This window comes from Pelodiscus sinensis, chromosome 10 (genome assembly GCF_052426305.1).
Source record: "Pelodiscus sinensis isolate ZL-2025 chromosome 10, ASM5242630v1, whole genome shotgun sequence".
NCBI classification, from domain to species: Eukaryota; Metazoa; Chordata; order Testudines; family Trionychidae; genus Pelodiscus; species Pelodiscus sinensis.
In genome coordinates this window covers 5,307,874-5,333,967 of record NC_143061.1, presented here as the reverse complement: position 1 = coordinate 5,333,967, position 26,094 = coordinate 5,307,874, and the positions used below count along the sequence as shown (strand labels likewise).

General features: G+C 41.4%; 1 protein-coding gene across 8 annotated transcripts in view; it reads right to left on the bottom strand.

Moving 5' to 3' along the window:
• Positions 1-26,094, bottom strand: part of LRCH3 (leucine rich repeats and calponin homology domain containing 3) — a 116,164-nt gene that overhangs the window by 9,307 nt on the left and 80,763 nt on the right. For 3 of the 8 annotated variants that reach the window (XM_075938176.2, XM_075938178.2, XM_089780714.1), the window contains exons 11-22: positions 24,108-24,203; positions 23,612-23,657; positions 23,261-23,410; positions 17,625-17,672; positions 16,479-16,532; positions 13,296-13,376; positions 9,346-9,417; positions 8,468-8,516; positions 7,701-7,814; positions 6,933-7,051; positions 4,280-4,417; positions 1,779-1,856 (exon numbers count right to left, since the gene is read on the bottom strand). In XM_075938176.2, the coding sequence (XP_075794291.1) occupies positions 1,779-1,856; positions 4,280-4,417; positions 6,933-7,051; positions 7,701-7,814; positions 8,468-8,516; positions 9,346-9,417; positions 13,296-13,376; positions 16,479-16,532; positions 17,625-17,672; positions 23,261-23,410; positions 23,612-23,657; positions 24,108-24,203 (1,045 nt within the window). The remainder of the gene's footprint in view (positions 1-1,778; positions 1,857-4,279; positions 4,418-6,932; positions 7,052-7,700; positions 7,815-8,467; positions 8,517-9,345; positions 9,418-13,295; positions 13,377-16,478; positions 16,533-17,624; positions 17,673-23,260; positions 23,411-23,611; positions 23,658-24,107; positions 24,204-26,094) is intronic. The other 5 variants (XM_089780715.1, XM_075938179.2, XM_075938177.2 and 2 more) reach the window with 4 other exon arrangements.

The following is a 26,094-nucleotide window of genomic DNA, read 5'->3' as shown; positions in this document are numbered from 1 at the left end:
GACTGGTCTCATTAGCATCCCTTTTCTGGAAAAGGGTGCCAATGTAGACACAGCCACACAGTCTTACATGACTATTCCACTGAAATACTGAAAGAAGAGGGTGGTTCTATGGAAGATACTACCTTTAGAGAACAGTAATTACAGGTAACTAGTTTGCCCTCTTAAAAGGTAGTATTTGCACATAGATGTCTCAGAGCATGGACCTATTTCTGCAACCTGAGAATGTAAGTGAAAGGGGACACTCCCGGGCATTGGTTCAATAAAAACACACGACACAGACATTGTCACACAGACATCCCACCTTCTCAGGGGCACAGAAGACGTGAGGGTAAGGTTAGTGTTCAGGTGGAGGTCACTCAACTAAATACCCATAAAGATCTTGTCCTTCAGGAACTCTAATTTGAAGCTCAGTGCAGGAGGAATGAGAGCATAATCAGATTCTAGGTAGGTCAGCCTTGTCTGCCTCTGTGTACCTACATACATCACGGCAGAACTAACATAATGGAGTCTTACTCTACACCATGGACTTGTATTCAGTGCACAGGCGTGAGCAGCTTAGATACGACTTACTATGTCACTTGTCGCCTCCCTTGAACTCTGTGGATTATGAAGCCACTTGGAGACCGACAAAGTGAGGGGGACTGATTTACTTCAGCATACGTAGGTAGTGCAGCACTCCAAAGTAAAAGTGAATTATTCACTAAAATGTTCCAACCTCATGCACCACTGGGTTTTAAGAGATTAATAAGCAGCTAAATAAGGTTTTTAGCTTGAGTTTTTGCTGACTCGGGGAATCGGCTGTATTATATCTTGCAAATTACATAATCCAGGCAAACACTGCTTTAGCAGTGACTGTCCAGGAATCACTGTCAGAATAATTTTGAGGCACTGGATCCAATTTTCCCTTTCGGCAATGTCTTTCAAATATCAAATAGGAAAAAAATACCACGAAGCAAAACAGCAACATAAATTCTAACGCTTATTTTGTGAGGTAAGGAAACATAGCAATTAATGTATCAGAAAGAAAAGCAGCAGCAAAACAGAACAAGTTGCTATTAAAACATCAAACGTTTGCACTGAAACATAGCTAGTGTCGGAAGTGAAGTGGGGAAGGAGGGAAAGAAAAAGAAAAGACAGTTGGACTATGCTGTGCTATACTGTGTATGCCCCAAGAGTGAATGTGCACTGTTTTGGAAGAAGAGGAATTCCAGAAGGTACTAGAGCTTGCAAGCAAGAATATATAACAAAAGGAGTGGCGATCTATGCACTGATGACTACCCATCAGAGACCAGTATCATGGTTTCTTCTTAGACAATCAAAGTGTTCATATAAAATAACTGCACAGTAGTTTTTGCTGTGAGCAGAACAGAGCCCTTGCTACCAGGGAGGGGCACCCAAAACTATATATGTTTTTTTATTTTAAAAGCTTCTTGGATTAACACCAAACATATGGTTTCAAGAAAACCTGAATTATGTTTTTTCAAAAATTCTTACTGAACTTCCTCATTCTACTTGACAGAATCAAACTGAATCCTATCACAGTGTATTTTATCTAGATCACTAAGTGAAGCATGCTCTTTGCAAACTATTATAGCAATTCTTTTGCTTCTTGAAACAATGCAAAACCAAATCAGCTCTGTGTTGTTATATACACCTTACAGGTGAGCCTACTGAATTTTACACACTTGCATTGTCCCCAAGCATTTCAGAAAGGCCTTTGTTTGTAAAGTACCATACAGGACAGCACACTCACAATACAGGAATAGAAGAGAGTTTACCTGAGACACACCAATCTTTCTGCAAGCTTCCAGGAAATTTTCCACATTTCGTCTGCATTTTGCCATTGTTAGCTTAGGCTGCAAAGAAGCAGGGGAAGAAGGCATACAAACTTCTTAATTGGCAGGTTTTTAAAAATAAAGCTTTTGGGTTAAACAAACTCCTAATACATCTGCAGGCCAAAAATGACATATGCTTGTCCAATTCAAAACAGAGCTCTGTTACAGGATGATGGGACATTCCCTTAAAAAGGCAAGCACTAAGTGAAAAGCTAACTCATGAAGTGCTGAGACTGACATTTTAATGGAAAGAGTATTTTGATCTGAACAAAATATACACACACTGTTATACGACAGGCTGCACATTTGGAGTCTATTTTGAGTGGCTGCAATAACCTGATCTTAAAAGTACATTTAGAATAAAACATTTCATACGTTGCTCCAGTACAGTGATCTTTGAATGTCAGAGCAATTTTATGATGTGAAGCAACCTGGAGCCTATTCCGAATGATTAAAATTATACGCATGTTTAAAAAATATCTGTTAACAACAAGGTACAAAAAGAGCCAAATGAAACCAGAGAAAATGGAAAGTGCTGCCTAAGTTTCTCACAATTGTGTTTCCTGTGGTTAACAGCAGAGTTCTAAATTGTATTGATCAGATTTTTCTTGAATGGGCATTTTTGGGTTAACTTCACCCGTTTTACACAGATTTCTATTACTGGAGAAAAAGCAGACTAGACAGCAGAAGCAAAACGTAAGATGCCCCTTTCTCCCTTGTCTGGCTACACACTGTTGGTAACAGTAGAGAGGGAGCTTCGGAGAGGCTAATAGTCCTCCATCTAAGCAGGCAGATGGGAAGATGGTGGAACTTTGGCTCCACATCCTCAAGGTGCCAGACAGCACAGCTGAGCTGGTACAGAGAGGTAAATGCCAGGTTATGTGTTGATGCAGATTTTCCCCTTCTGGTGCAAGGAGGGAAAACAGAGAGCATCTTATGGCTAAGTCACAATAAAGCCCCATTCTCCTGTCAAGGCACTGCAACTATCTGCTGCCCCTTACTCAGGCTTCGTGGCAACGCTGTGATTTAGCTCATAAGGGGGAGTTGGAACCATCCAATTCCACAGATGACAGGGCACAGACAGTATCTTCATTATGAAGTGAGTTTACCGAGTAATAGTTACATGTATACTTTTTTGACGATTCTATAATCTGCCTAAGATGCCATCATATCCCTTTAGTCTGTTATCGAAACTACAGGGACATCTGCATGATGAAACACCACCTCGGAACACAAACCATAATGATGTGATACACCGTGCTGTCAGTGCCAGAGTTCTAATGCAAGTACTGGCTCCAAAATAAGTTCCAGCAACACTTAACATGACTCCCTTTGGTTATTATTTATAGTCATTCACCTTGTTTTAAAATTGCAGCAAACAATCAGCCTTTGAGAGCAACATCCACATGATATATTCAAAATATAAGTGTATTTTTCAAGTAGAAAAAGGAGGTGTCTTGTCTAGCTCTGTTGGAGTCTAACCTATGAAGCACTCATGTGGGTTTGCTACAGTCAGTAAGGGAAGATAGACAATTTCCCATGAAGCAGTGATCTTCAAGTCATTTTTTAGGTTGTCTAACCCTCCAAAGAAACCAACAAAATTGCTACAACAGGATCAATAGTGTAAATGGTTCATCTTCATTTCCTGACTCTCATAGCGTCTCTAGTCACATGTGGTATTTGGTAGTACACGTCTGGCTCTCACTGATGAAGTTACATAGAGAGGTACTTTTCCTGCGTTACTTTCCATAATTTCTAAAGCACCGCCCAAAATGTTCAGTCGGATAACACAAAAGAAACTTCTTGAGCTGTGTATCCTTCCTGCTACAAACACTCCCAGAATACATGAAGATTAACTTCCTGTCCTTCATTTCCCACAAGTGCAGGTCTGCCCTTATCTGTGTTGTTCCAAGTCTCTGAAGCACAATCTGATAAATATGCCCTATCGAAATTCCTAAGAAAAAGAGTTGATGGTAATTTAAGTGGGTCCAGCAATAGGAATCTATTCACGTCCAACTGAGATGGAATTCTGATTCCTTATTTTCTTAATGTTTTCTGTATTGTGTTGCCACACGTCCATTTAAATCCTACATGTCCCAGCTCTCTATCCTTCTCTGTTTCTAAGACCTTTTGACCCTCTGGAAATACCCTGTTTTGGTTCTTATATTGACTCTTATCTTTTGTTGTACTAAAATATAAAATTCTCAAGTCCTATATAGTTCAATTAACAGAATCTGTGTTAGAAGTAACTAATAAAAATGGACAATCACAAATCTCACTAGCTTTTTTATGGCTTTGCTGCACATTCTGCTTAGGCAAAAGAGACTGGTATATTGTCAGGTCTGCCCAACTTCAGAAGAAGCTGCTACATGTGATACTCACATGGACATTAGGATGAGATCCAAAGACAACTACAACTCACGATTACACCTTGGTATACTTACTACAGCAGGCGAGGGGACATGGATGCTGGGAACAGATCGAGGCCGCACGTGATTAGCTAAGTGGCAGAGAACAACCCCGTCAGTAAGAGCTGCTCCAAGATCACTGGGCAAAGACACTTTTAACCGTGACTCAATATTCTACAAAAGAACAAAAAAGATCCAACAAAATGTGAATCACACCAAACTAATCAGACAACAGGTAAATGATTCAACAGAGCTCCTCTTTGCAAACTTATTTATTCTGCGGAACATTTCTGAGCAGCAGAATCGCTCAGGAACCAACATCTCTCTTAATTCTCTGAGGTTTGATTATCAGAAGTTTTCATTCTGAGGACCACCAGGATTCACAGCTGCCCAGTTTGAAAACTACTGAGCTAAAAGATAAATGGAGTTGTCACACTAGGGTGCATGGAATTAAAATCTAGCAACTGAGATAAAAAGAATATTACTCAAAATAAAGCCACAAATCCCAGGGCAAGGAGGGCAGGGCCTCCTGGGTGTGTGTGTATGTATGTGTGTGGGTGGGTGTGGGTGCGTGTGCACGCAGGACCAGGAGCAAAATCCCTCCCAGTGCCCCAGACACAGGGCCCAGGGCAACTCCCCTGCCACAGGGCTCCCCACCCTCTTAGCCCTGCCCTGTATCACCCACTCCCTTCTTCTGTTCTATCCCTATGCCCCTCCTCTGAGCGACAAGAGCCAGGGGATTATTGGGCCTGACATGGGGTTGCAACAGGGGTCACCTCCTACCCTACACTCCCTATGGTGGCAGGAGCCAGAAGAGTCTGGCAACCTGCTTTGCCTCGCTGTGCCACTGTCCCAGCACACTGCACCCCACTTCTCCATGGTGGCAAGCAACAGAGAGGCCTGAGTGCTCTACTTCCCACTACTGGGGAGAAGTGGAGCACAGGCGGCTGGGAGAGGGCAGTGCGGCACAGTACAGTGGAGCAAGCTACCAGGTCACTCTGGATCCCAATGCAATGTGACTGTGGTGGCAGGGGCAGGTGTGACCCTGTTGCTGCCCTGAGCCAGGCCCCTTAAACCGCCGGTACCGCCTGTCCATAGGATGAGTGAGGCAGCCGCTGAGTGGCCTAGGGCGGCTACCCAGATTCGTCCTATGGACGAGATGGCTCTGTCCCAGGGTGAGTAATCAAGATTCAAGAAACACATTCCACATCTTCCAGGTACTATGAAAATAGACGTACTATGAAAATAGTTGTCTTTTAAAGTATAGGAGTGGAATGTAGTCACCAGAGGAAAGAGAGCATAGCTTCCCTGAAAACTGAACTACTACATATTATTTTAAGCAGAAAAAGGAAGTGAGCCTGTAACAGTGTTGGCCCCAGAATATTAAAGACATAAGGTGGGAGAAGTACTAAGTTTTTATTGGATCAACATCTGTTGGTGAAAGAGACGAGATTTCAAACTACAGAGTGCTTGGAGCTTGTTTCATTCAGTGTATGGCCTTTAGCAAATCACACTTCTATATTTCAGTTTGCACATCTGCAAAATGAGTTTTGTTTTGTACTTAAAACCCCATCTTACCTGGGAAGTAGATTGTAAGAGTCAATATATGCAAAGTCCTTTCAGATCAACAGAATAAAGGAACTACATGACTACAAAATATTTAGAGAAAATGCTGGGTTATGGCTTCCTTTAAGTTCATGAGTGGAGGAAAAATAATCCATTCTGGTGAGGTGCTTATATTCACTACTGTGCTAGAATCAGCATTTATGGAATGGGTAAGGCATCTTATTGTAATTGTTTGAGACTTTGTCAAGGAATAACTTACATTTCTAGGCAGCTTTCATCCCAAACAATCCTAAACCATTTTAAAGACACTTCTAAGAATCACTTTGCACAGTGAAGAAATGAAGCCATCTCTGGGGTGAAACACAGCAGCAGCATAACAGAACACAGCATTTTTCTAATTTAATATGTGCATTGTGGCTAGGGATGTTAGCAGCTAGTCAGCTAATCATTTAACGGATGAGCGACTGCTTATCAGTTAATAGTTCCAGTTAAATGCAACATTCTCCTCCCCCACATTTAAAATTCAGACCAGCAGGCAGACTCAGTCCCAGCCTGCTGGTTGAGTTTTCAATGAAGAGCACGCAGGGGAGCCGCTTGTCACTCCGGGCTGCTTCCTCTGATACAGCCTGGGCACCCCGTGGACAGAAGCTGCTTCATCGGATGCTGAAACAGCCTCTGTCCACAGGGAGCTTGGATGCAGGATGGCAGGGGGCTCCCCGGGAGTGGAGCTGGAAGCGCACTGGCTGCCGGCCCTGCCCCTGGGGTTATTGAGTAATCGTGTAACCACCAAGACATTTAGCAGTTACACAATCATTAAAATAACCGCTTTCTAAGATCCCTAATTGTGGCAATGTAATCCCAGTCATGGATCTCAGCTCTGCCGCTAATTTCTATACAAACATAGAACAAAAAGACAGTCCCTGTCCACAGATCTTACCCTCTAAATACAAGACAAAGAGACAACAGGTGGGCACAGACAGATGCGCAGTCAAAAGACACGTGATATTAGTTAGCATGATGGGCGCAGTCTGAGCACACGAAATGCTTAACCATTACACCAAGCTTTGGTATGATACTTGCAGCGAATTTGTTAAGAGATACGCTAGTTATTGCCAGTACAGACCTTCCGCAGTTGCTCTATTAGCTCCAGCTCTTCCTCACGTTGCTGGGAGTTCTGCCTTGCTCTAGGGTCTGTACAATCATTAGGAGGAAACGAAGCAGAAGAGGGAGACGAAGCAACTCCTAGAAAAACACCATGAAGGAAAACGACATGCCAAGTCTAGCTGGGATATATTCCTTTTCTGCAGTATTATACATGCTCAGTATGCAAGTTTGGGTACAGTACATTTCTACTCATAAATCAGGTTCCTTCATTAGATTATTAATCTAAGCAATGTTTGGATGCTGTTTCTGATCCCAGTTAAACACTCTCATAAAAAGGATAAATTTTAAATAGCTGAAATGTTGCTTTGTATAACTTTCATCAGTCTTACTGCAAAGGTACAAATTCTGATATGTACTACAGTGCAGTGCAAAGTCTAGAAAGCTGCCTTCATCATTATCAAGGGACATAAACATCATTACAATAGCCTCTATGTAGGTGAAAGTACAAACCCAGGGGAACACAGCACTAAAGCCTTCCTCCCAAAACAGACGCACTTCACAAATTTGCACATTATAGTCTTCGATATCTGTTGTATTTATTACCAGGACAAAAATACTGGCCTAATTATAAATAGGACTATAAAAGTTTAACGCCTGGTGTCCATAGATCAATCTCTAAAGCTGATTTGATGAGAATAAAGCTACTGCCAAGATTGAATACAAATTGGTTAACTTGAAAGTTAACACAGCTTTGTAACAGTCCAGCTTCTCCAGCAATATACCCTACCTTTGTTCATTTCATCCCTTGCAGCCACTCGGAAAAGGAAACTCTCAGGTCGCTGGGGAGGGTTTCTATATGAAGGAGAAGTGGCAGGGCCAGGATACAGAGAGGAAAGGTGGACTGAACAAATGTGGAAAGGCACAGGAAAGGCAAGGAGGAAAAAGAAGAAAAAGGTTATGGGTTTGATAGGAAATGAGTTCAGTGCGGTAGTAGTTAAAAGAACAAAATGAAATTATAACCTATGACCAGGGCTCGATAAACTATAGAATCTACTCGCCCGTGGTGAGTAAATTTCAGCTGCACGCCCCGTTTACCGGCGGCGCGCGAATGCGCAACACGGCTCTTGCGCATGTGCAGTGTGGGGCTGGCGAGCAGCTTTCACCGCCGTTTGTCAAGCGCTGCCTATGACAACAAAAATTACAGCCATGAACGGCAACAATATGGGACAGAAAGAGGCTACTTTAAGAGCACTTGCATGCGCAATCCATATTCCATACACTTTTACCAACAAATTCTTCCATTTTGTACTTAATGTGCCATTACGGCAATGCCAATGCCAGAGCCTGGAACATGTGAAGCCCCACTATTTCCCACAGCACATGCCAGCTGCTCTGTACTCTCTTTACTTATGTGACTCGACAGAAAACTTAACAAATCTGGCCCACAGACACAGCAGTCCAGCTTACAGATGGGAACGACACGTTTTACAGTCGAGCTATACAAGCAAGCAATTGAACCTACTTTTTAACCTTTTTGTACCTCTCCCCTATTACCTGTTTGGGTAGTAGGTGAACTTGGTGATATGGTAGATCTGTCATCACTCTGTGGACAAATAAGTAGAAGAGCATTAATAATCCTTACTGACACAGGCTGTAACTAGCTTTTCAGAAGCTGCCATCCACCTAGACATATTTTAGGAAGAAAAAAAAAGGGGGGGAAATATACAATAGGGAATTATGTTGCAGAACGGCTGTAAATCACCTTCTTCAAGGAATAAAATGGGGAAAGAGGTATTGCTTCTAGAAACAACAGTGGCAGTGCTGTGTTTGAATATTTTTCAGTGTGGGAATAGGGACATCAATTAAATATCATGCAAAACAGCAGCTCTGATCCCAATGCACAGCCCACTCTAAATATTTGCCAGAGCAAAACTACTATTAATTAAACTTTACTTTCCTGTCTACGCCCAGAGTAATGAAAGTACTGATTAAAGATGAATTAATGATGGATTAATGCTTTCTTGTGATTAATGCTTCCTACTATGCAATATAATAAAGTATCCATAACAGACGACAGTGTCCAGGATAGTCACATTATATGATAAAAGTAAGTTTTTAAACTTAGAAAACGACATTTCTAGTAAGCTACAAATCAGTAGATGGAAGAGGAGGGAAAAAGAAATGGTGACAGGCAGCAAGAATCTAAGAACCAATCCATACAAGGATTGAAATCTTGCTGGCTACTAACATGTTTGCATGGTGTAGGACCACTATAGACATGACCAAAAATAAAGCAAGGTAAAACCTACTGCAATTGAATCAGGTCAGTCATAATTTCTGAATTCCAGGATAGACAATGACAGACTAAAACATATTAAAATAGAACTGTGGATCTGCAAGCTTTTTTATTGGTTAATAATAGCTAAAGATACCTTGACAGATCTGAAGGCAGAGGCATGAGGTAGGGTGGTAGCATAGCCCTCTTGATTCAACCCTGACAGCGACTGAACACAGAAAGAAAGAAGGCAGTACCAACGTTAGCAAGCAGGTGACAGGATATGCATGAGCCAATGCACCAGTAAGATTAAAAAGGGGCAGGTACTCACACAAGTTCAAGTGTTGCAAAGATATTAGTGGAAAGAGGTAAAATGTTTGAATAGTTATTTACTAAAACTAAAATATAATTAAAATCTTCCCACCCTCAAAAATACTATATTCAATGAACCTGAGAGAAGATACTTGCTTTAAAACAAGAACATGATCACATCAAAAGCAGAACTAAGAAAAATCATAGTGGTAAAAAACTCTTGAGTCATATAGTGCACTGACACAGACAAAACATTACTCTTTCTGTCACAGCTGGTTTTAAGCCACTAATCAGAGTAAAACAGATTTTTGGACACTTTCAAAATACAAATTTCATTCTGAATTGACTAGATTGTTTCCCTAGTAACTTCAGGAATGTGAGGAAAACTTCATCATCTAATTGGCTGCAAGGCAAAGGTACAGAACTGTGTCAATAAGGAAACATATATAACAGCACCTGAGTATTTTCACAATGGAAAATTAAAAACTACATTTGTGAGTTAAAAGTAAGGTAAACAAGAGCCCAGAGACAGAAATTAGGCTATCAGAGAAGAAGTCCAACATGAAGCTTGTCAATAGAGGTCAAAGAGGCAAAAGATAAACTACTCTTCACATTTACACAGCGGTTCTTGATTTTTACTGGTAGAAGCTTTTAAATGAACAGGTGCAGCTTGAGGACCCAAAGTCTGGAAAAGTAGTATTTGGTGTCCTCATGCTGACTAGCTATTAGAGCTGTCAAGAGATTAAAAAAAAAATCACGACTAATCGTGCTGTTAAACAGTAATAAAATACCACGTATTTAAATATTTTTGGATGTTTTCTAAATCTACTATATATCTGAGAGAGTGTATGTCTGTCTGTTCATGAGATGGTTTATTCAAGAACTCCTCAATGGTAAGAGCTAGGATTACCAAATGTGGTATGCAGTTTCTTCTTAAGTCTCACAGCAAGGTCAGAGTTTGGTTGTGCCAGGACAATGGGATGTTCCTGTTTCTCATAAAACAGAAAGGGAGGGGTCTGGTAGCAGGGAGATTTAGTTACACTGCAGAATGACCAGAGATGGGACCAGGACACATATAACCCCTTTGCGGCAGCAGGAGACAGGGGTGGAGAAGGGGACAGTAACATACTACTGTATATATTTGAAAGAATTTGTCTGTTTGCGTGTCTGTCTGTCCCCTAGTAGGGGGGAGGCACACCTCCCTCCTTGTGGCCGATGCGGCTGCAACAGCCATGGATAGGTGTTTTTCACCTGGCTCCAAGCTACTGGGGTGAGAGAGGGCTGGAGATGTCCTTTCTCACCAGGGCAGCCTACATGCTGAACCCTTATCCTCAACCCCACCCCAGAGTGATGCTTTTAATGAAGAAAAACAACAAATTATTTCAATTAAGGACCCAAGCAATGCCCCGTAAATCTTCTAATTTTCAAATATATTGATGGCAATTGCAACACAGAATTCAAAGTGCTTGCTCTTTATTTATATATTATTACAAATACATGCACAAAGACATGTAAAAAACAAAAGAAATAGTAATTCAGTTCACCTAATACCAGTACTTCAGTATCATCTCTTAATCATGAAAGTTGAATTTACAAATGTACAATTATGTACAAAAAAACCCACCCTACATTGAAATATAAAATAATGTAAAATTTTGGAGCTTGCAAGTCCATTCAGTCCTATTTCTCGTTCAGCCAATCATTCAAACAACCAAGTCCATTTACAATATGCAGGAGGATAATGCTGATTCTTATCTACGATGTCATTTGAATGTGAAAGCTGGCCTTCTCGTGACACTGTTGTAGCCAGCATCACAAGATATTTATGTGCCACAAGGGCTAAAGATTCATGTCCCTTCATGCTTTAATCACTGTTCCAGAGGACGTGCATCCATGCCGATAATGGGCTCTGTTTGGGAATGATTCAAAGCACAGCAGACTGACACGTTTGTTTTCACCATCTGAATCAGATGCCACCAGCAGAAGGTTCATTTTCTTTTTTGGTGGTTCAGATTTGGTAGTTTCTACATAAGAATGTTGCTCTTTTAAGACTTTGGAAAGCATGTTCTACATCTTGTCCCTCACAGATTTTGTATGGCACTTCAGATTCTTAAACCTTGAGTCAAGTGCTGTAGCTGTTTTCAGAATCTCACATTGGTACCTGCTTTGTGTTTCGTTCAATCTGCTGTGAAAATGTTCTTAAAATAAACATGTGCTAGGTCATCATACAAGACTGCTAAAACATAAATATATGGCAGAACACTAGTAAAACATAACAGGAGACATACATACAGTTCTCTCCCAAGGATTTTAACCACACATTTAATTAACGCCTTTTTTCATGGGAAATAGGAAGCATCATCTCCCATAAATATAAATAACTGCTAAACCAGAAGTAGGGCTGAGTGGACTTACAGACTCTGAAGTTTGATACTGTTTTGTTTATGAATGCAGTTATGTAATTTTAAAAATATCTACATTTGTAAGTTACAATTTCATAATAAAGATATTGCACTATGGTACTTCTATGAGGTGAACAGAAAAATGCTATTTCATTTGTTTCTTTTTTACAGTGCAAATATTTGTATACTTTGTATTCTGTGTTGTAACAAATCAATGTATTTGAGAATTTAGAAAAACATCCAAAATATTAAATAAATTCCAATTGCTATTCTTTTAACAGTGCAATTAATTATTTTAACACAATTAATTAAAAAATATTTGTGATTAATCGACAGCCTTACTTGCTAAGGGCTTCAAGCTGTTACTTTTGCTTTCAAACGGGCAATGAGTGTGATGAAAAAGCTATGGCCTATACAGTCTACTGAAGAATAAAGGCATCTACATGAAGACAAACTATGTGCCCTGACTGCTAAGTCTTGTCTGTGAGTCAACATACAAAGGGCCTGTAAGTGTGTCAATACTGCAAGTTATAGGGGAATCTGGATAAGGCACCACATTTTCACTGTGGGTCTACCCAGTCCTAAATTTTCCTGCACACATGAAACACAAACTCAGAACTGTGCCCTTACATTTTAAGTGGCATGAACTAGACTATATCCTTCAATTATTAGTGAGTATTCTCCAAGCAGCACAACTCAGGAGCTGGAGGAGTAAAGATGGGAACAGTACTTTCCAAAAATACTCTCAATTAACACTTAAACGTACCCAAAATAATACAAGGTTACTACCTCTAACAACTATCTAATCAAAACTCTGGTCATCTGAAGAAGTGGGCTGTGCCCACGAAAGCTCATGATACAATCTACATGTTTTGTTAGTCTATAAAGTGCTACCAGACCATTTGTTGTTTTTAAACTATCTAGATGTAAAGCATACATGCCAAGTCTTAACATGACTGTCACCACACTACCCCTTTTGAAAGAAAAAGAAAAAGGAAAAAGGAAAAAGGAAAAAGGAAAAGAAAAAGGAGAAAAAGCCATCCCTTACAAAAGCTGTGCGCAGAGCCAGCCTTACACACAAGTATCATAGCAGCCCACAAGACAACTCCCTCCCCACATTCATATTTGGGGGAAGAGGTTTTTATGAGGTCTGATTCTAGCTTGGAGCATGGTTGACAAAAAGCCTACAGGTTTTAAATGATGCCTAAAGAAAGGGATTTCTGCCCATTAATTTAACAGTATGTTTCTAGAAGAAAAGAGCAAGTCATCCCTGATAGAGGCTCATAGAAGGACTTATTCACAAATCATACACCCATCAGCAGGCAAGAGGGAGGAAACAATGGTACACAAAAGGCAAGACAGCCACTACAGCAACACATTGCATGCTCTTCACCTGTTTGGGAGTTCCCGGCCTTCTCTTAATGGTATTGGTGTTATTGTCAATCTCAAACACAAAGAGAGGCTCACAGCCATTCTGTCAGGGACAGCAGAGGAAAAAGAGAAGGAAAAGAGAAAGAAGTAAAGTGAGGCAAAGAACCATCTTGGGAAGATGTAGATTCAAAGACAAAGGAACCAGAAGACTGCTCTTGGTGACAGGCTCAACAATTCATTCCTAAAATATGCTTATAAACTCTTCACTTGGTCTCTGTGCCCAAATCTTATTATTGAAGTCATGGGAATTTCCCCTCATTAAGACAATTGTAGCGCACAGGGAACTGCAGAGCAGATTCAAAAGGAGAACTCTGCCCTAGACAAATCAGGATATTGCAATTAAATGTCTGGATTATGGGTTAATTCAATAATAATTTAAATACCAAAAGGACACCACATCTCTGACCGTCAGAAAAATCAAAAGGACAAATTACAATACAGCTAAATCCTGCTCACTTTATTCATACAATTTTACTGCACTGCAGTCACGCTTTCAGGTTTTAACTGAGAATCATGGCCTCATCATACGAGGTGCTGTACACACAGTGAAAACATGATCCCTGATCTAAAAAGCTTATGATCCAAGTATAACTGCAGCTGAAAATCTACAGCATTTCACAAATCACAGAGCAAACCTTATAGCAACCATTCTCACAAAGGGCAACATTTACAAAGAGGCCCAAGAAATAATGGGAGACATCAAAAGAAGGCTGCAACCTTGAGCTCCTTTTCCATTACCACTTTTAGGCATGCAAGAAGAACCTAAAAGGGGGGAAAAGCAAACAAACAAATTTTCCATTTTCCAATCAATCCAACTGTTTTCATGCAGTTTCCTTTCAAGCAGGTGAAACCATTGTTTACAGCAAAAGAGAAACAACTTCTCAGTTTGCAGAGCCCTGACGTAATGAGGGAAATGCCACACAAAAGGCCTTTATTATAATTCTACATAAAACTTCACTGTGTTTAAAACAGAACACTGCTCCCATAAAGCAAGAGTAATTGTTAGACTCTCCACTGGAATAAAACTGAGTACTTTAAATAAAATTTATCTTCAAGTTTAGAAGCGCACAATAATTACTTTGGTCAAATTCACCAAGATCCATATAATTGTTCATAGTTTTTTAAAGCAGAGAAAAGAGAAGTAGCTTTTACTCTTCCCCAGTCCACGGAGACACATTTCAGAAAAAAATACAAGGGAAAAACAGCCATCAAAAGTATGTAATGCTCCCTGCACATCAGTGGAAGAAGAAAATCCCCCTCAATGTACAAAAGCTATCAGTGAAAGAAACAAATTACATTTCAAATTCCTAAGTCTGGTGAAAGTGATAGATGAATTATAAACTGGAGTTATCTGAAGCAGTCTGATTACATGCCCAATAAAAAATATCTGTTCTTTTTTAGAAAAAGTATTTTTATAAGTATAAATGCTACATATTATGCAATTTCTTTGTGGCTCAATGTTTCAATTACTTATAACCAGTTTTCCTGGCTTATATAATCAATATGCACAAGTATGATCATTCTCAGTACAAAAAAACCCTGCAGAACTTGATGAACAATCCATCAGAATCAGTATTTTCAGGCAAATAATACTAGAGTACCATAATAATTTTGAAAACAAGGAAACCAATTTAAGAGTCTGATTAGCCTAGCTGTCAGCTGGTAAAATACTCAGATGGAACATAGTAAGGATATTAAAAAGAAGTTCTCGGTGATGAAAGTCCAAGTAACGTAACATGCAAAGCATATTTCTGAAATCTCCAAATTATCAGGTACACCATATAAAATGCAGTAGATTAATTTCTCACCAATTGAACACCATCAAATATAAAAGATTCCCTACAATATGCTTTATAAATATATTCCATATACTTAAAGTTCACAGACAACTGAACATCAACAATTGGGGAAAAATAACTTTTCTGTTGAGTTTTTCCTTTATTTTATAAGAATAAAAGTAAAAGATATTCTACTCTATAAGATAATGATCTATATAGCTAATACTAGGCATGACCATATCTATAAGCAAAAGCTAAATTTAACTCTAATTTATTACATACCCCTATTTCTTGTTGTTCCAACATCTGGTCTGTATTTAGTGTAAGGTTGACCAAGAATTATGATTTAACAGCAATCCCAAACAATTTGAATAGGGGCAACCTTTACAGTTTTGACCTCTGTACTATTAAGTTTCAATGCTTCTGAACTGCAGTTGATAACCGGGCTACACACAGGAACACCCAGGCAGACAACTGAAGAGTATGTAATAAAAACATAAATCTGAGACATGCAGTCATGCAATGGCAGGCAGATCTGATGCATTTTCAGTAGGAGATGAAAGGAGAAAACAACTGCATTAACTCAACTCTTTCATTACTATGAATCTCTCTGGTATTATGAAAGGAATAGCATAAAACATGAATGAAGTAGCTTTCTTAATGTTAAAACTTAAAAAAAATCCAGAATTGGTGATTTCATACACACTTTCACTAGCCAACAGTGCAACAAAAACAAAGAATAATTTGTGACTTGTGAACTTCCTCTTCTGTTACCATAGTCTGTGATGGTAGGCTAAGATCCTAGAGCCAACAAATCAAATAATGAATAGTAGCCAAACAAGATAAGGAAGAAGTATAGATCTCCAAGCTTCATATTAATGTTGTGAAACTCAAGTGTTAGATAATGTGCAGGTGAGCCAAATAGAAGGATGCACGAAAGCTGGACTGTAAATAAGGTAACATGAGAGAGAAAGGGGTGAGGTAGTATCTTTTATTGGACCAATTTCTGTTGGTGAGAGATACAAGCTTTCTATCTTACACCCAGATCTTCTTTAAGTAACACTACAATTTAGAAACTGTTCTCTTGCAACAATTATATCACTGCATTCTTATTCAAAATGGTTAACTTTTGCAAAAATGGAAAACATTCAGTGTATTCACTGAATGTTTGGCAGCTGGAAGACATTGCAAATGTGAAGTCTACAGTGTCAGCATTTTTAAAATCATTTTGTAGAGAAGATCGTCATGTTTTATGCTATTCAGATTAGCTCTAAAAATCTGTCTAATCTGAACAAATCAAAACATCATGCTAACTCTATGTTCTAGATTCTGCCGCATAAACAGGCCATTTCGTGCAGGGTTCTTACCACTAACAAGGCACTATCATCAGTGTGCTGAGACCTTCTGGATGGAAAGGGACACTGAGGAGGTGGGAGAGATGGAGGAATGTCAGAAACATACAACACAATGACATAATATACAAACTCACACAAACATTCTGGAATATGGTGAGTTTTATTATGTTGATAGCAGTCTGGGGCAATTTTGCTATACAATTTACCATGTAAAAAAGTATGAATATGTAGTAACACGATCTGTGGATTAGAATGTATGTTCGTACCAATTCAAGAACTAATTATTTTATTTTCTGTTGCTGTTCTTTTTCTTACTGTGGAATTACAAAGGACTCCTTAGAAAGCATTAAAAATCAGAAAAAAATCAAGTAAGTAAAGGAGGAAAAACGATTTCAAACAGTCCAGTTTGCATAATTTTGACATGATATAGTCAACTGGAAAATGCTTGTCAACAGATTTTCCATGGACTGCAGTCATTAAAGCTTCTGATTTGGTTAATAATGCCAACTGAAATGATCTTTCAACAGGACAAAAAACTTGTTTATTACTCTACAGAAATCTGATATGGAAAATGAATAAATGCCATTGGATCACATCTGCTGGTAAGCCAAGATCTGCCTCATCATGGTGAGCGCACCTTTAATTTTTTTCCCAAGTAATTAAAGTGTTGTTTTTTTTAATTGAAAACACAAACAATTCTGATGCTTTATTTTTAGAGGCAATGAGTGATCTAATGATAATGAAATGCGTCAAGGAAGGGGAGAGAGGACATTGGGACAGAAATGACTGCAAAACAAGTACAAATGATTATTTTAGTACTCCCAACAGAAAGTTAATCAACCCAACTGGACCGCTTAAGAAAGAATCTTGAATGTAACATGAAATATATTTTATATATAAACAGGTAAAACACCTAAAAGCGACACAACGGAACACACAGAGTACAAAGGAATCATACATGAAATGGAAGAAAACATGACATAATACTGCTATAATAAATAACACAAAGAATTATTTAGTTTCTGCATAGGTTTTTTTTTTTTTTTTTTAAACTAACCACTGAAAGTTACACCACAAGCAACAAAAGTGTTTCAGCAGAGGGTATTCAAAATTAATGATAAAATCAACTCACACAGTAACATGTTTTGCTGCTCTTACCTCACTGTCCAGAGGACTTGGCTTTTGCGGACTCTGGGATGCCTTTTGCTGCAGAACAAAAGGAGGAGTTAACCAAAGTTGAAAAGCAAGCACGAATAAGGAGAGAAATATTTGGAGATATTTTTAAATCACTGGAAGCTTTATTTTTAAATAAAATAGGCACTGCAGAAATCTCAGGTTTTCACTAAACTAAATTTAGTCAATATTCTCAATCTAAAACTTTACCATTTCTAAAAACATTTTCATATTCAAGTTATGCAGTAAGCCCAAAACATTTCTCCAAGCAGGTAAAGCTTAGCTGAAAATATTTAATTGCTCAAGAATAACTATTTTTCCATTCAGTCCTTTTTAAGACTAGCAATGATTATTCTATGAGAGTTAGTTGTTCTGGGCACTTATGTAAGCCATTTGAAAACTAGTAATGCTGTGACATTGCTAACAACCCTACATGCTGCAGCTCTGCGGCACTTAAGTGGAATTTTTAGCACAACAGCATGCATACGAAATACATCAAGTCTGAAAGGATGAGTAACGTGCATCTTTAACAAAGACAGCTCCTCTCCCAAGTGTTGTGAAGAGTTTGAGCTAAACAGGTTTTAATAGAACAACCTCTCAAAACTCCTGTTCTTCGAGATGTGGTGCTCAGGTCCATTTCAGTAGTTGTGAGCGCGTGCCATGAGCACAATCATTGGAGAGTTTTCCCTAGCAGTACCCGTCGGGTAAAAGAAAATGGAGTGCTCATTCCCTATTGCTGGTATGCAGTTTAGGGAAGAATACCTGGTAGAATTAAGTCCTGGTTCATGTGAAATAGAGAGAGACTACCTTAGGTAGGAAACGTTGAATGAGGGTGTAGCCACACCTAGTTTTTATACAAGACTGCGTGGAGGGCTCAGAGGTGAGTGCTTGGAGCCCCTTCTGCCCAAGTTTATAGCCACCAGAAAAGCTACCTGCCAGGGGACAAGTCACGAGGCTTGAATGTGGAGCCCATGAATATGGAAAGGACCAGGTTAAAGTCCCACTGCGGGACTTGTTCAAAGGGCTTGCTGGCAAAGGGGAGAAGGGTGAGCCTCACCCTGTTTGTTTACACAGAACATTGCAGTGATGTTGTCTGTCAATTCTGACACACGCTGGCCCTGAAGGTGGAATGTCTGGCAAGCCAGGCAAACTGCTTTCACTTCTGACACTGATGTGTAGTGTCAGTTCTGGTTGTGACCACTGGCCTTGAGCCCTCATGATGCCCAGGTGAGCTCTCCAGCCTGTCTCCAATGTGTCCGTAAATAGTGACAGCAAGGGCTGAGGCTTGGCACAGGGCACCTGAGGCTGCAGCCACCAGTCGAGGGACTCAAGAATTGTGGGCGGGAGGGTAACCAACCTGTCTAGAGGGTCCTGGCTGGGTCTGTCAGCCTTCGCCAACCAGACACGTAAGGGGCGAACACGCAACCTGGCATGCTCCACAACATGTGTGTAGGCCGCCATGTACCCCAGAAACTTCATGAAGTTCCTTGCCATAGTGGTTGGGAATGGCTGAAGGCTGTCGATAAGGCCTTAGATGGTTTGGAACCAGGTCTCAGGTAAGGAAACTCTTGCCTGCAGGGAGTCCAGGAAAGCCCCAATTAACTCTATGACTTGTGTTGGGACCAGTGTGGACTTGGGTATATTCAGAATGAGTCCCAGCGTGCTGAACACGGTTCACACCAATGCACCAGTACTTGTTTACAGGAACTGCCCTCGATGAGCCAGTTGGTCCAGGTATGGGCCTGGGGGAAAAGGAAATATTGGGAGTAAAATCCCTTGATCCTGAGCTCAGGAGGAACGTCCTCTATTGCCCCTAAAGTGAGGAGTGATTGCACCCCCTGCAGAAGGAGGTGCTCATGAGGGGGTTCCTGAAGGAGGACAGGAAAGGGAGATGGGAGGGCAGGAGGGAGCAGAACTAGATAGACTATCCCACTCCAATCACGCTCAGTACCCAGTGATCTGAAGTACTTTGGGTCCAGGCATGCCACAAGTGGGATAGCCAATTCACAAAGGGAGGGTAAGGATGAGGACTGGGTTCCGGTGCTCCCTCCTCAGGCACACCCTCAAAGGTTAGGTTTTTGGCCCTGGGGCCTGTTTAGACGAGCCCTGGTCCTGGCTGGCAGAGGAGTGTAACTGGCATCTATGATTTCTGTCTCTCCTTCCTGCTGAGTTCTGTCTCAGGGACCTGGAACAGCAGCGCAGAGGCTGGGTTTAGAAGGGCTTCCTCTGGGGCACAGATGTGTGAATTCCCAGGGATTTCAATGTTGCCCTCATATCCTTAAAATTGTGCAAGGTGGAGTCCACGTTCTCTGCAAACAAACCCGCAAAGTCAAAGGAACGGGTCCTGGCTGGTATTCTGCACCTCAAGGGGTATCCTGACTCCTGCGACCAGGTGCTCCACTTCCTGGCAATTGCTGGGGCTATAATGTGAGCTGCAGAGACTGCTGAGTCCAAAGTGGCTTGTAACAAGGTCCTTGACACTACCCTGCCTACCTTGAGGAGTGCTGGGAACTCTGGACATGCACTGGAGGTTCAGCTTTTTTGCCTCCTTTGACTTCAGGAGGGGACCCTGCTGACCTTGTTGCTCTTTGCAGTTTGCCACATCAAGCACCAAGGTTCCTGACTGAGGGTGCATGAAAAGGTGTATCCTTTCTGCAGTATGGAGACCAGGGTCTGCCACAGCACCTTAGTGGTGGTTTCGATAGCCTTTGTAAGAGTCAACACGATCCTGGAAGGACCCTCTGAGGCAAGAATGTTCATCATCGGGTCAGAGTCTTCTGTCACTTCCTCAGAACGGTGGGCCAAAATGTCCAGGCTGAGGAAGTGCTGGTTGTGACCACTGGCCTTGAGCCCTCATGATGCCCAGGTGAGCTCTCCAGCCTGTCTCCAACGTGTGCCCTACTGTCCATCACTGGGAGCGGAGTTGCACACCACTGCCTCATCCGATGACGAAGCTCCCACCCCTCTGGCAACTGGCCCAGGCATGTCTGTCATGTCCAGGGGGGATCATGGCACGGGTACCATATGGCGAGCTGGTTCCACAGCTGCATTAGCTCCGGTGTTCTGAGAGTATGATTTGGTACAGACGTGGCACAAAGAGGAACACAGAACATGGATGCCACTGATGCTGCCCTGGAGGCCTGACCTTGAGCTTGATGATAGGCCCAAGGGGTCCAAAAGAGCTGCTGAACAGGCCCCTGCCACTGTGGAGGCTAAGTTACTATTGGTGCTGGCGCAGCCCATGGTCACCAGTGCCAGACCACAACTGGAACCGACTGTGTCTGGAAGCCGATGGTTCCTCACCGGAGTCCGATGAGTAGTCCAAACCAGACCATTGAGAAGCAGAGCCTGACGGTGCGACGGGGGGTGGCGCTGTATCGTTATCAGTTTGGCCCAGTGCTGAAGAGGGGGCAGTGCCAGTAACAGTGCCACAAAGGATGAAGGAGGCGGCACTGTCACTGGTGCCAGGCTGGGGACTGCGCTGTCAAGGTGATACGGTTCCACAAGGCCTCACAACTGTCAGGCATGTCTGTCTTGTCCTCCAGCCTCTTCCGAGTTGTGGAGTCCACTATCACCCGACTTGACAGAGCCTCTGGCAGGGTCAGAATTGATGGTGCCAGTCTCTGGGTGTTCTGACATAGGGCACATCCCCACTGGTATCCCTTTGTGGCTACCTGACGGGACCAACCCCAGTCCATCTGCTTTTTCTTCTGATGCAGCATCGGGGACTGGGAACTGTGCTACATGCTCGAACCTGCCTTGTGATTTGGAGAGTGACATCAGTGTTCTCTGTCACCTTGGCATCCCGCATCAAAGCCGATGTGTAGCTAGAGCTACGCCAACTATGCTGCTGGCTGAGCCGCTTCCATTAAGAGGAGCTGAAGTTGGCAGCCTCACTGCTTCTTCGTTCTCGGTCTAAAGCTCCTGCAAATGGGGTACTTATCTGTTTGATGGCCACGTCAGGAAGGACATGTGTGGACTGCCTTTGGGCATAGACTTCTCACACTGCTCGCAGGATTCAAACCCCTGAGACCAAGGCATATCCTGGTCAGTGGAAACCGCCCAGAAGGAACTGACTATAATGCTACTAAGCTACACTACAATACATTGAACTATTTACAGCTAGCTAAAGGGGTAGGCACTTGCACTGCAAGAGACTGAAGCAGTGCCAATGACTGTCACTGGCGGTAAGAAGGAACTGAGCAGGCTGTGGATCAGCAGGAAACTATATGCACCACCATAAGGGTGTCACTGCAGAGGGCTCCCTGGGTCCAGTTAGGGTAAACTCTCTGATGATTGTGCATGCGGTGCACACATGCCTACTGAAATGGACGTGAGCAAGCACTCGAGAAGAAACCAGAGAGTTTGGAAAGACCCGGAAAGACCCGCTAAAATCTCTTCCTTAAAAAAGTTTAATGCGCTACAAAAATACAAAATGAGAATCTCTTTCCCTTGCAGGATTTCCTTAATCACAAAATATACCTGTAACATTTTCGTTGTGATATCTAGAGTTGAAGGGGGGTCATAACAGCTACGGTGTGAAAACTGGTCAGACTGCAGACCCCTCGTCTGTGCAACCCCCTTATCTTCCATTTCTCCCTTCAAAGCCTACTTCTTTCTATAATTCTCCAGTGAGGCCAGCCTTATCAATCCAAACCAAGGGTGGGCAATAATTTCTGATCGAGGGCCACTCCAAGATTTGGTAAGTGGTCAAGGACTGCACTTTTCTATTGAGTGCTGGGTCTGAGATACAGGCTGGGTGCAGAAGGGAGCTCGGGTAGGAGACTGGGGTGCAGGAGAGTGTGTGGGGTCTGAGAAGGATGTTTGGGTGAAGAAGAGGGTTGTGACCTGAGGGAAGGGGGGTGCAGAGGGTTTGGGTGGTGACCTGGAGAAGGGAGTTGGGATGCAGGAGGAGGTGGGTTGTCAGAAGCAGGCTCTGGCCAGGAGGCACTTACCATAGGAGGCTCTTAGCCAGCAGCCCAGCAGGACCCTCAGGCAGGCTCCCTGCCTGCCACAGCCCCAGTCCACTCAAAACAGTTGGCTGCTCCCTCCGTGTGCCTCTCTGCACCACGTGCACGGGAGGGGGTGATGGTAAGGCTTCGTTCACTGCCCCCATCCCAGAACAATCTCTCAGCTCCCATTGGCTGGTTTCTGGTCAAGAGGAGCTGAGAGATTGTGCTGGGGGCAGGAGCAGAGTGTGAAGCCACCCCCTCACCCCGTGTGCAGCACAGAGAGCCACATGGAGCAGCCTGCCACTCTGAGCCCTGGGGCTGCTCTGTGCCTGAGGGTCCCGGTGGGGTAGGCCTCTGGCCAGACTGAAAGACTTGGTGACCCAGATGCGGCCTGCGGGCTGTATCTTGCTTGCCCTTGATCTAAGCTAACAAGAAAAGTGACAAGCATAATGCACTTGCTGTGAAAACAGGAGACTTAGCTCTCTCCCTGCACCAAGCTAGTTATAACTTCGATTGGAAGCTTCCAGGAGCAAAGACTATGTTTTTGTTCTCTCTGTAAAATGCCGCACACCCCTACGACAAATGTCAAACAATAGCCATACAATTCATTTTGAGGCGGACCCAGAACATGTGCATGTTAGACATCAGGCGAACACGAAAATGACTTACTTTGACAAAGTCGAGCACAGCTTCCCTCTGGATCTGTTTCGTTCTCATTCTGTCCTCCTCAAACTGAAGTGCGGCAAGCTGGGCCTCTCTCCGAGTGCGCTCAACTGCATGCTCTCGCCTGCGGTGAAGTTCAACATCTGCATGGGAGAGCTGGAGCAAAATAATTGTCCATAATTATCATATCAAAAGGAATGAATCCGGCTGAAGTACTGAAGATAGCTACAAAGTGACCAGCAGACACACTACAGAGACAACATGCATTTCTATGGATCAACTGAGTTAAAACAAATTAATTTGTCAAAAAAGAAAAATAATCTCCAAAGAATAAAGCAAAGGTGCACAATGAATTACCTGATTGTGGCTGTTGGACAGAAGGTAAGATGAATCTGCAGGAGCTCTGACAAATCAAAAGACAGCCAGACAAAGAATAAGCATACTTCTTTCATCACACTTAATCATTCTTCACACATCAACAGTAAATAATGGAAAGATTTTCCAATCAACATTGGACAAATAACTGTTTTGTAAATGAACACACAAGTTAAATCCAACTGCAGCAATAGGGATCTGATATCACCTAATCATTTATGATATCACAGACAATGGACAATAGTTTGTGTCATGGTTCCAGTGTGAAACTGAGGTGTACTGACAAGAGTGAAATTTGGCTTCTCTCAGAATTATAGTCAGAACTTAATAATAACTGACGGCTTTCAGTGAGTGACTTATTTAACTGTCTCGAAGACCTTTTTAGTTCACCTCCATAGCAAGGAGCAATTGATTACCAGGCCTATTATTGAAGAAATATTTCATTTTGAAACAGAAATCACGTGCTTCTTTTCATTACCTCTCTGGCCTGTCCACATAACTCCTTGGTCCTGGATGTCGCTCTCTGTCCTGCATCAAGCTTAGTGTTTCTGGTCTTCGTAATTCGTCAGTATCCCTGAAAATAAGCACAGATCAGAGGCTGGTTATTATAGTACAGAAATGACAAACAAATGCATCTGTTTTTTCTAATTATCAGCTGTTTATGAAGTAAATGACTAAATAGTTAACTTCCAGCAACATTCAAGACTAAATTTAATGATGACCAAAGCGAGAAAATTCAGATTTAAGGCTAGGCTAAAAATGGTTGTGAAAATAAATATCAAAGCATGCCTAGTAATATCGCTATTAAGAACAACAATTTAAAAAGGTGCTAAAAGTCAGAAATCCTCTTCTAATACTTATTTTCTGTCTTTTGAAGCGCAGTTAATACTCTGGAACGTGCACTAGTTAAAAAAAATTAATGAGGAACTTCATTATTCTCTCTCAAACACTTTTAGAACAAATCTATCAGTTTATGATCAAAAGATCATTTTCTAACAGAGTGTTGCAAACTCCACCTATGTCTTTTTTATCTCAAATGAGCTCCAGAAGCAGACCTCTACAAAGACCTTAGCTAATAATTTGTTTGCATGCAAGTGAGGGTGAACAGAACACAATGTGAAAAGAATCAATTAAATTAAATATTCAGATCTGTAACAAAAGAAGGAATATATAAAACAGATCTGAATATTTATTATGAATTGTTCTCTAGTTAAAACATAAGGCAAATACTTTTAAAACAAGCACTTAAAGCAACAGATATGAAAGACATACTTCCAGAGGTACAAACCAAATTGAGTACACAAAATATACATTTGCACTGGCAAAACAGGTAACTGCACTCAAACAAGTATCCGCAAATGTTCCACAAGGATGTACTGTGTGTATATACTACTTAAGATGCCTACTTTTAAAATTAAGCTCTATATGTCAGAGGTCATACCTAATGCACTCATTTCTGTGTTGGCAGGAAGGACAGCACTGGTTCAAGTAAGCACCAAATCCCAAGCTACACACGTGCAGATACAAGGAGCACATAGCATTGCTGAGTCAGGAACTTTTACAGATTGCACACTTGCGTAAGCTGTATTTAACTCGGCACTCTTAAGATGAAATCAGAATTACGTCTAGCTTTACAAGGACTTTAATGGTTCCAATGTGCTTTGGAGAAGAAAAAAAAAAGTTGCTTGCCAAGACATTTACAGAAAATTGTTGTGGGAACAGTTTTTAGTTTATGTGGTTGGCACAAACAAAATATTCCAGTACTGTAAACTTCATTTTACAAAAAAAACTCCCAAACACTAATTTATTTTGCATGGTGATTTTTCCTTATTGGAAGCAACAACAATATGGTCTGATTTTTTTTTTTTTGGTATCTCCATTCCATTCCATTGCAGTACAGAAATCCATTCCATTGAGGCACAGAAAGAAATGTGCTGTAATTTAGTTAGAGGTTGGATTACATGCTGCTGCTTAAAGATCAATTGCTGTCCCTGCGTTAAACTTTGAAACAATCTGACCCGAAAGATATAATTTCCTTTATCATCACTGTAGACAGCCAAGATTTGTATATGTAAACAGAAGGTCTCTCCTGTCTCACTAAACTTGTCTTGCCCTAATTCTTTCAGCTGTGTCATGCAGTCCAATGTTTATGAAGTCTCTTAAGCTATTTCCATGTCAACCACAATTCAAAAGACGGGTATGGAGAGTCTTTCAGACCAAGGTATTCTCATCGTTTGTGGAGGGCATGGCAGGCTTCTCTATTATTTCAACATTTACTTGTGGCTACTACAGGCTAAGGAATGCTGACACATGCTGAAGCAGTTACCATTTATGATGTCAGTACAGCTACTGAACATACAAACCGCATGAATCAAAATTTCTTAGAGAACCCATTAAGAGTAGTTGCTTCTCATGTACATTAACAATTTTGAAAAATATATTTTTGTTCTTAGTTTCAATGTCTC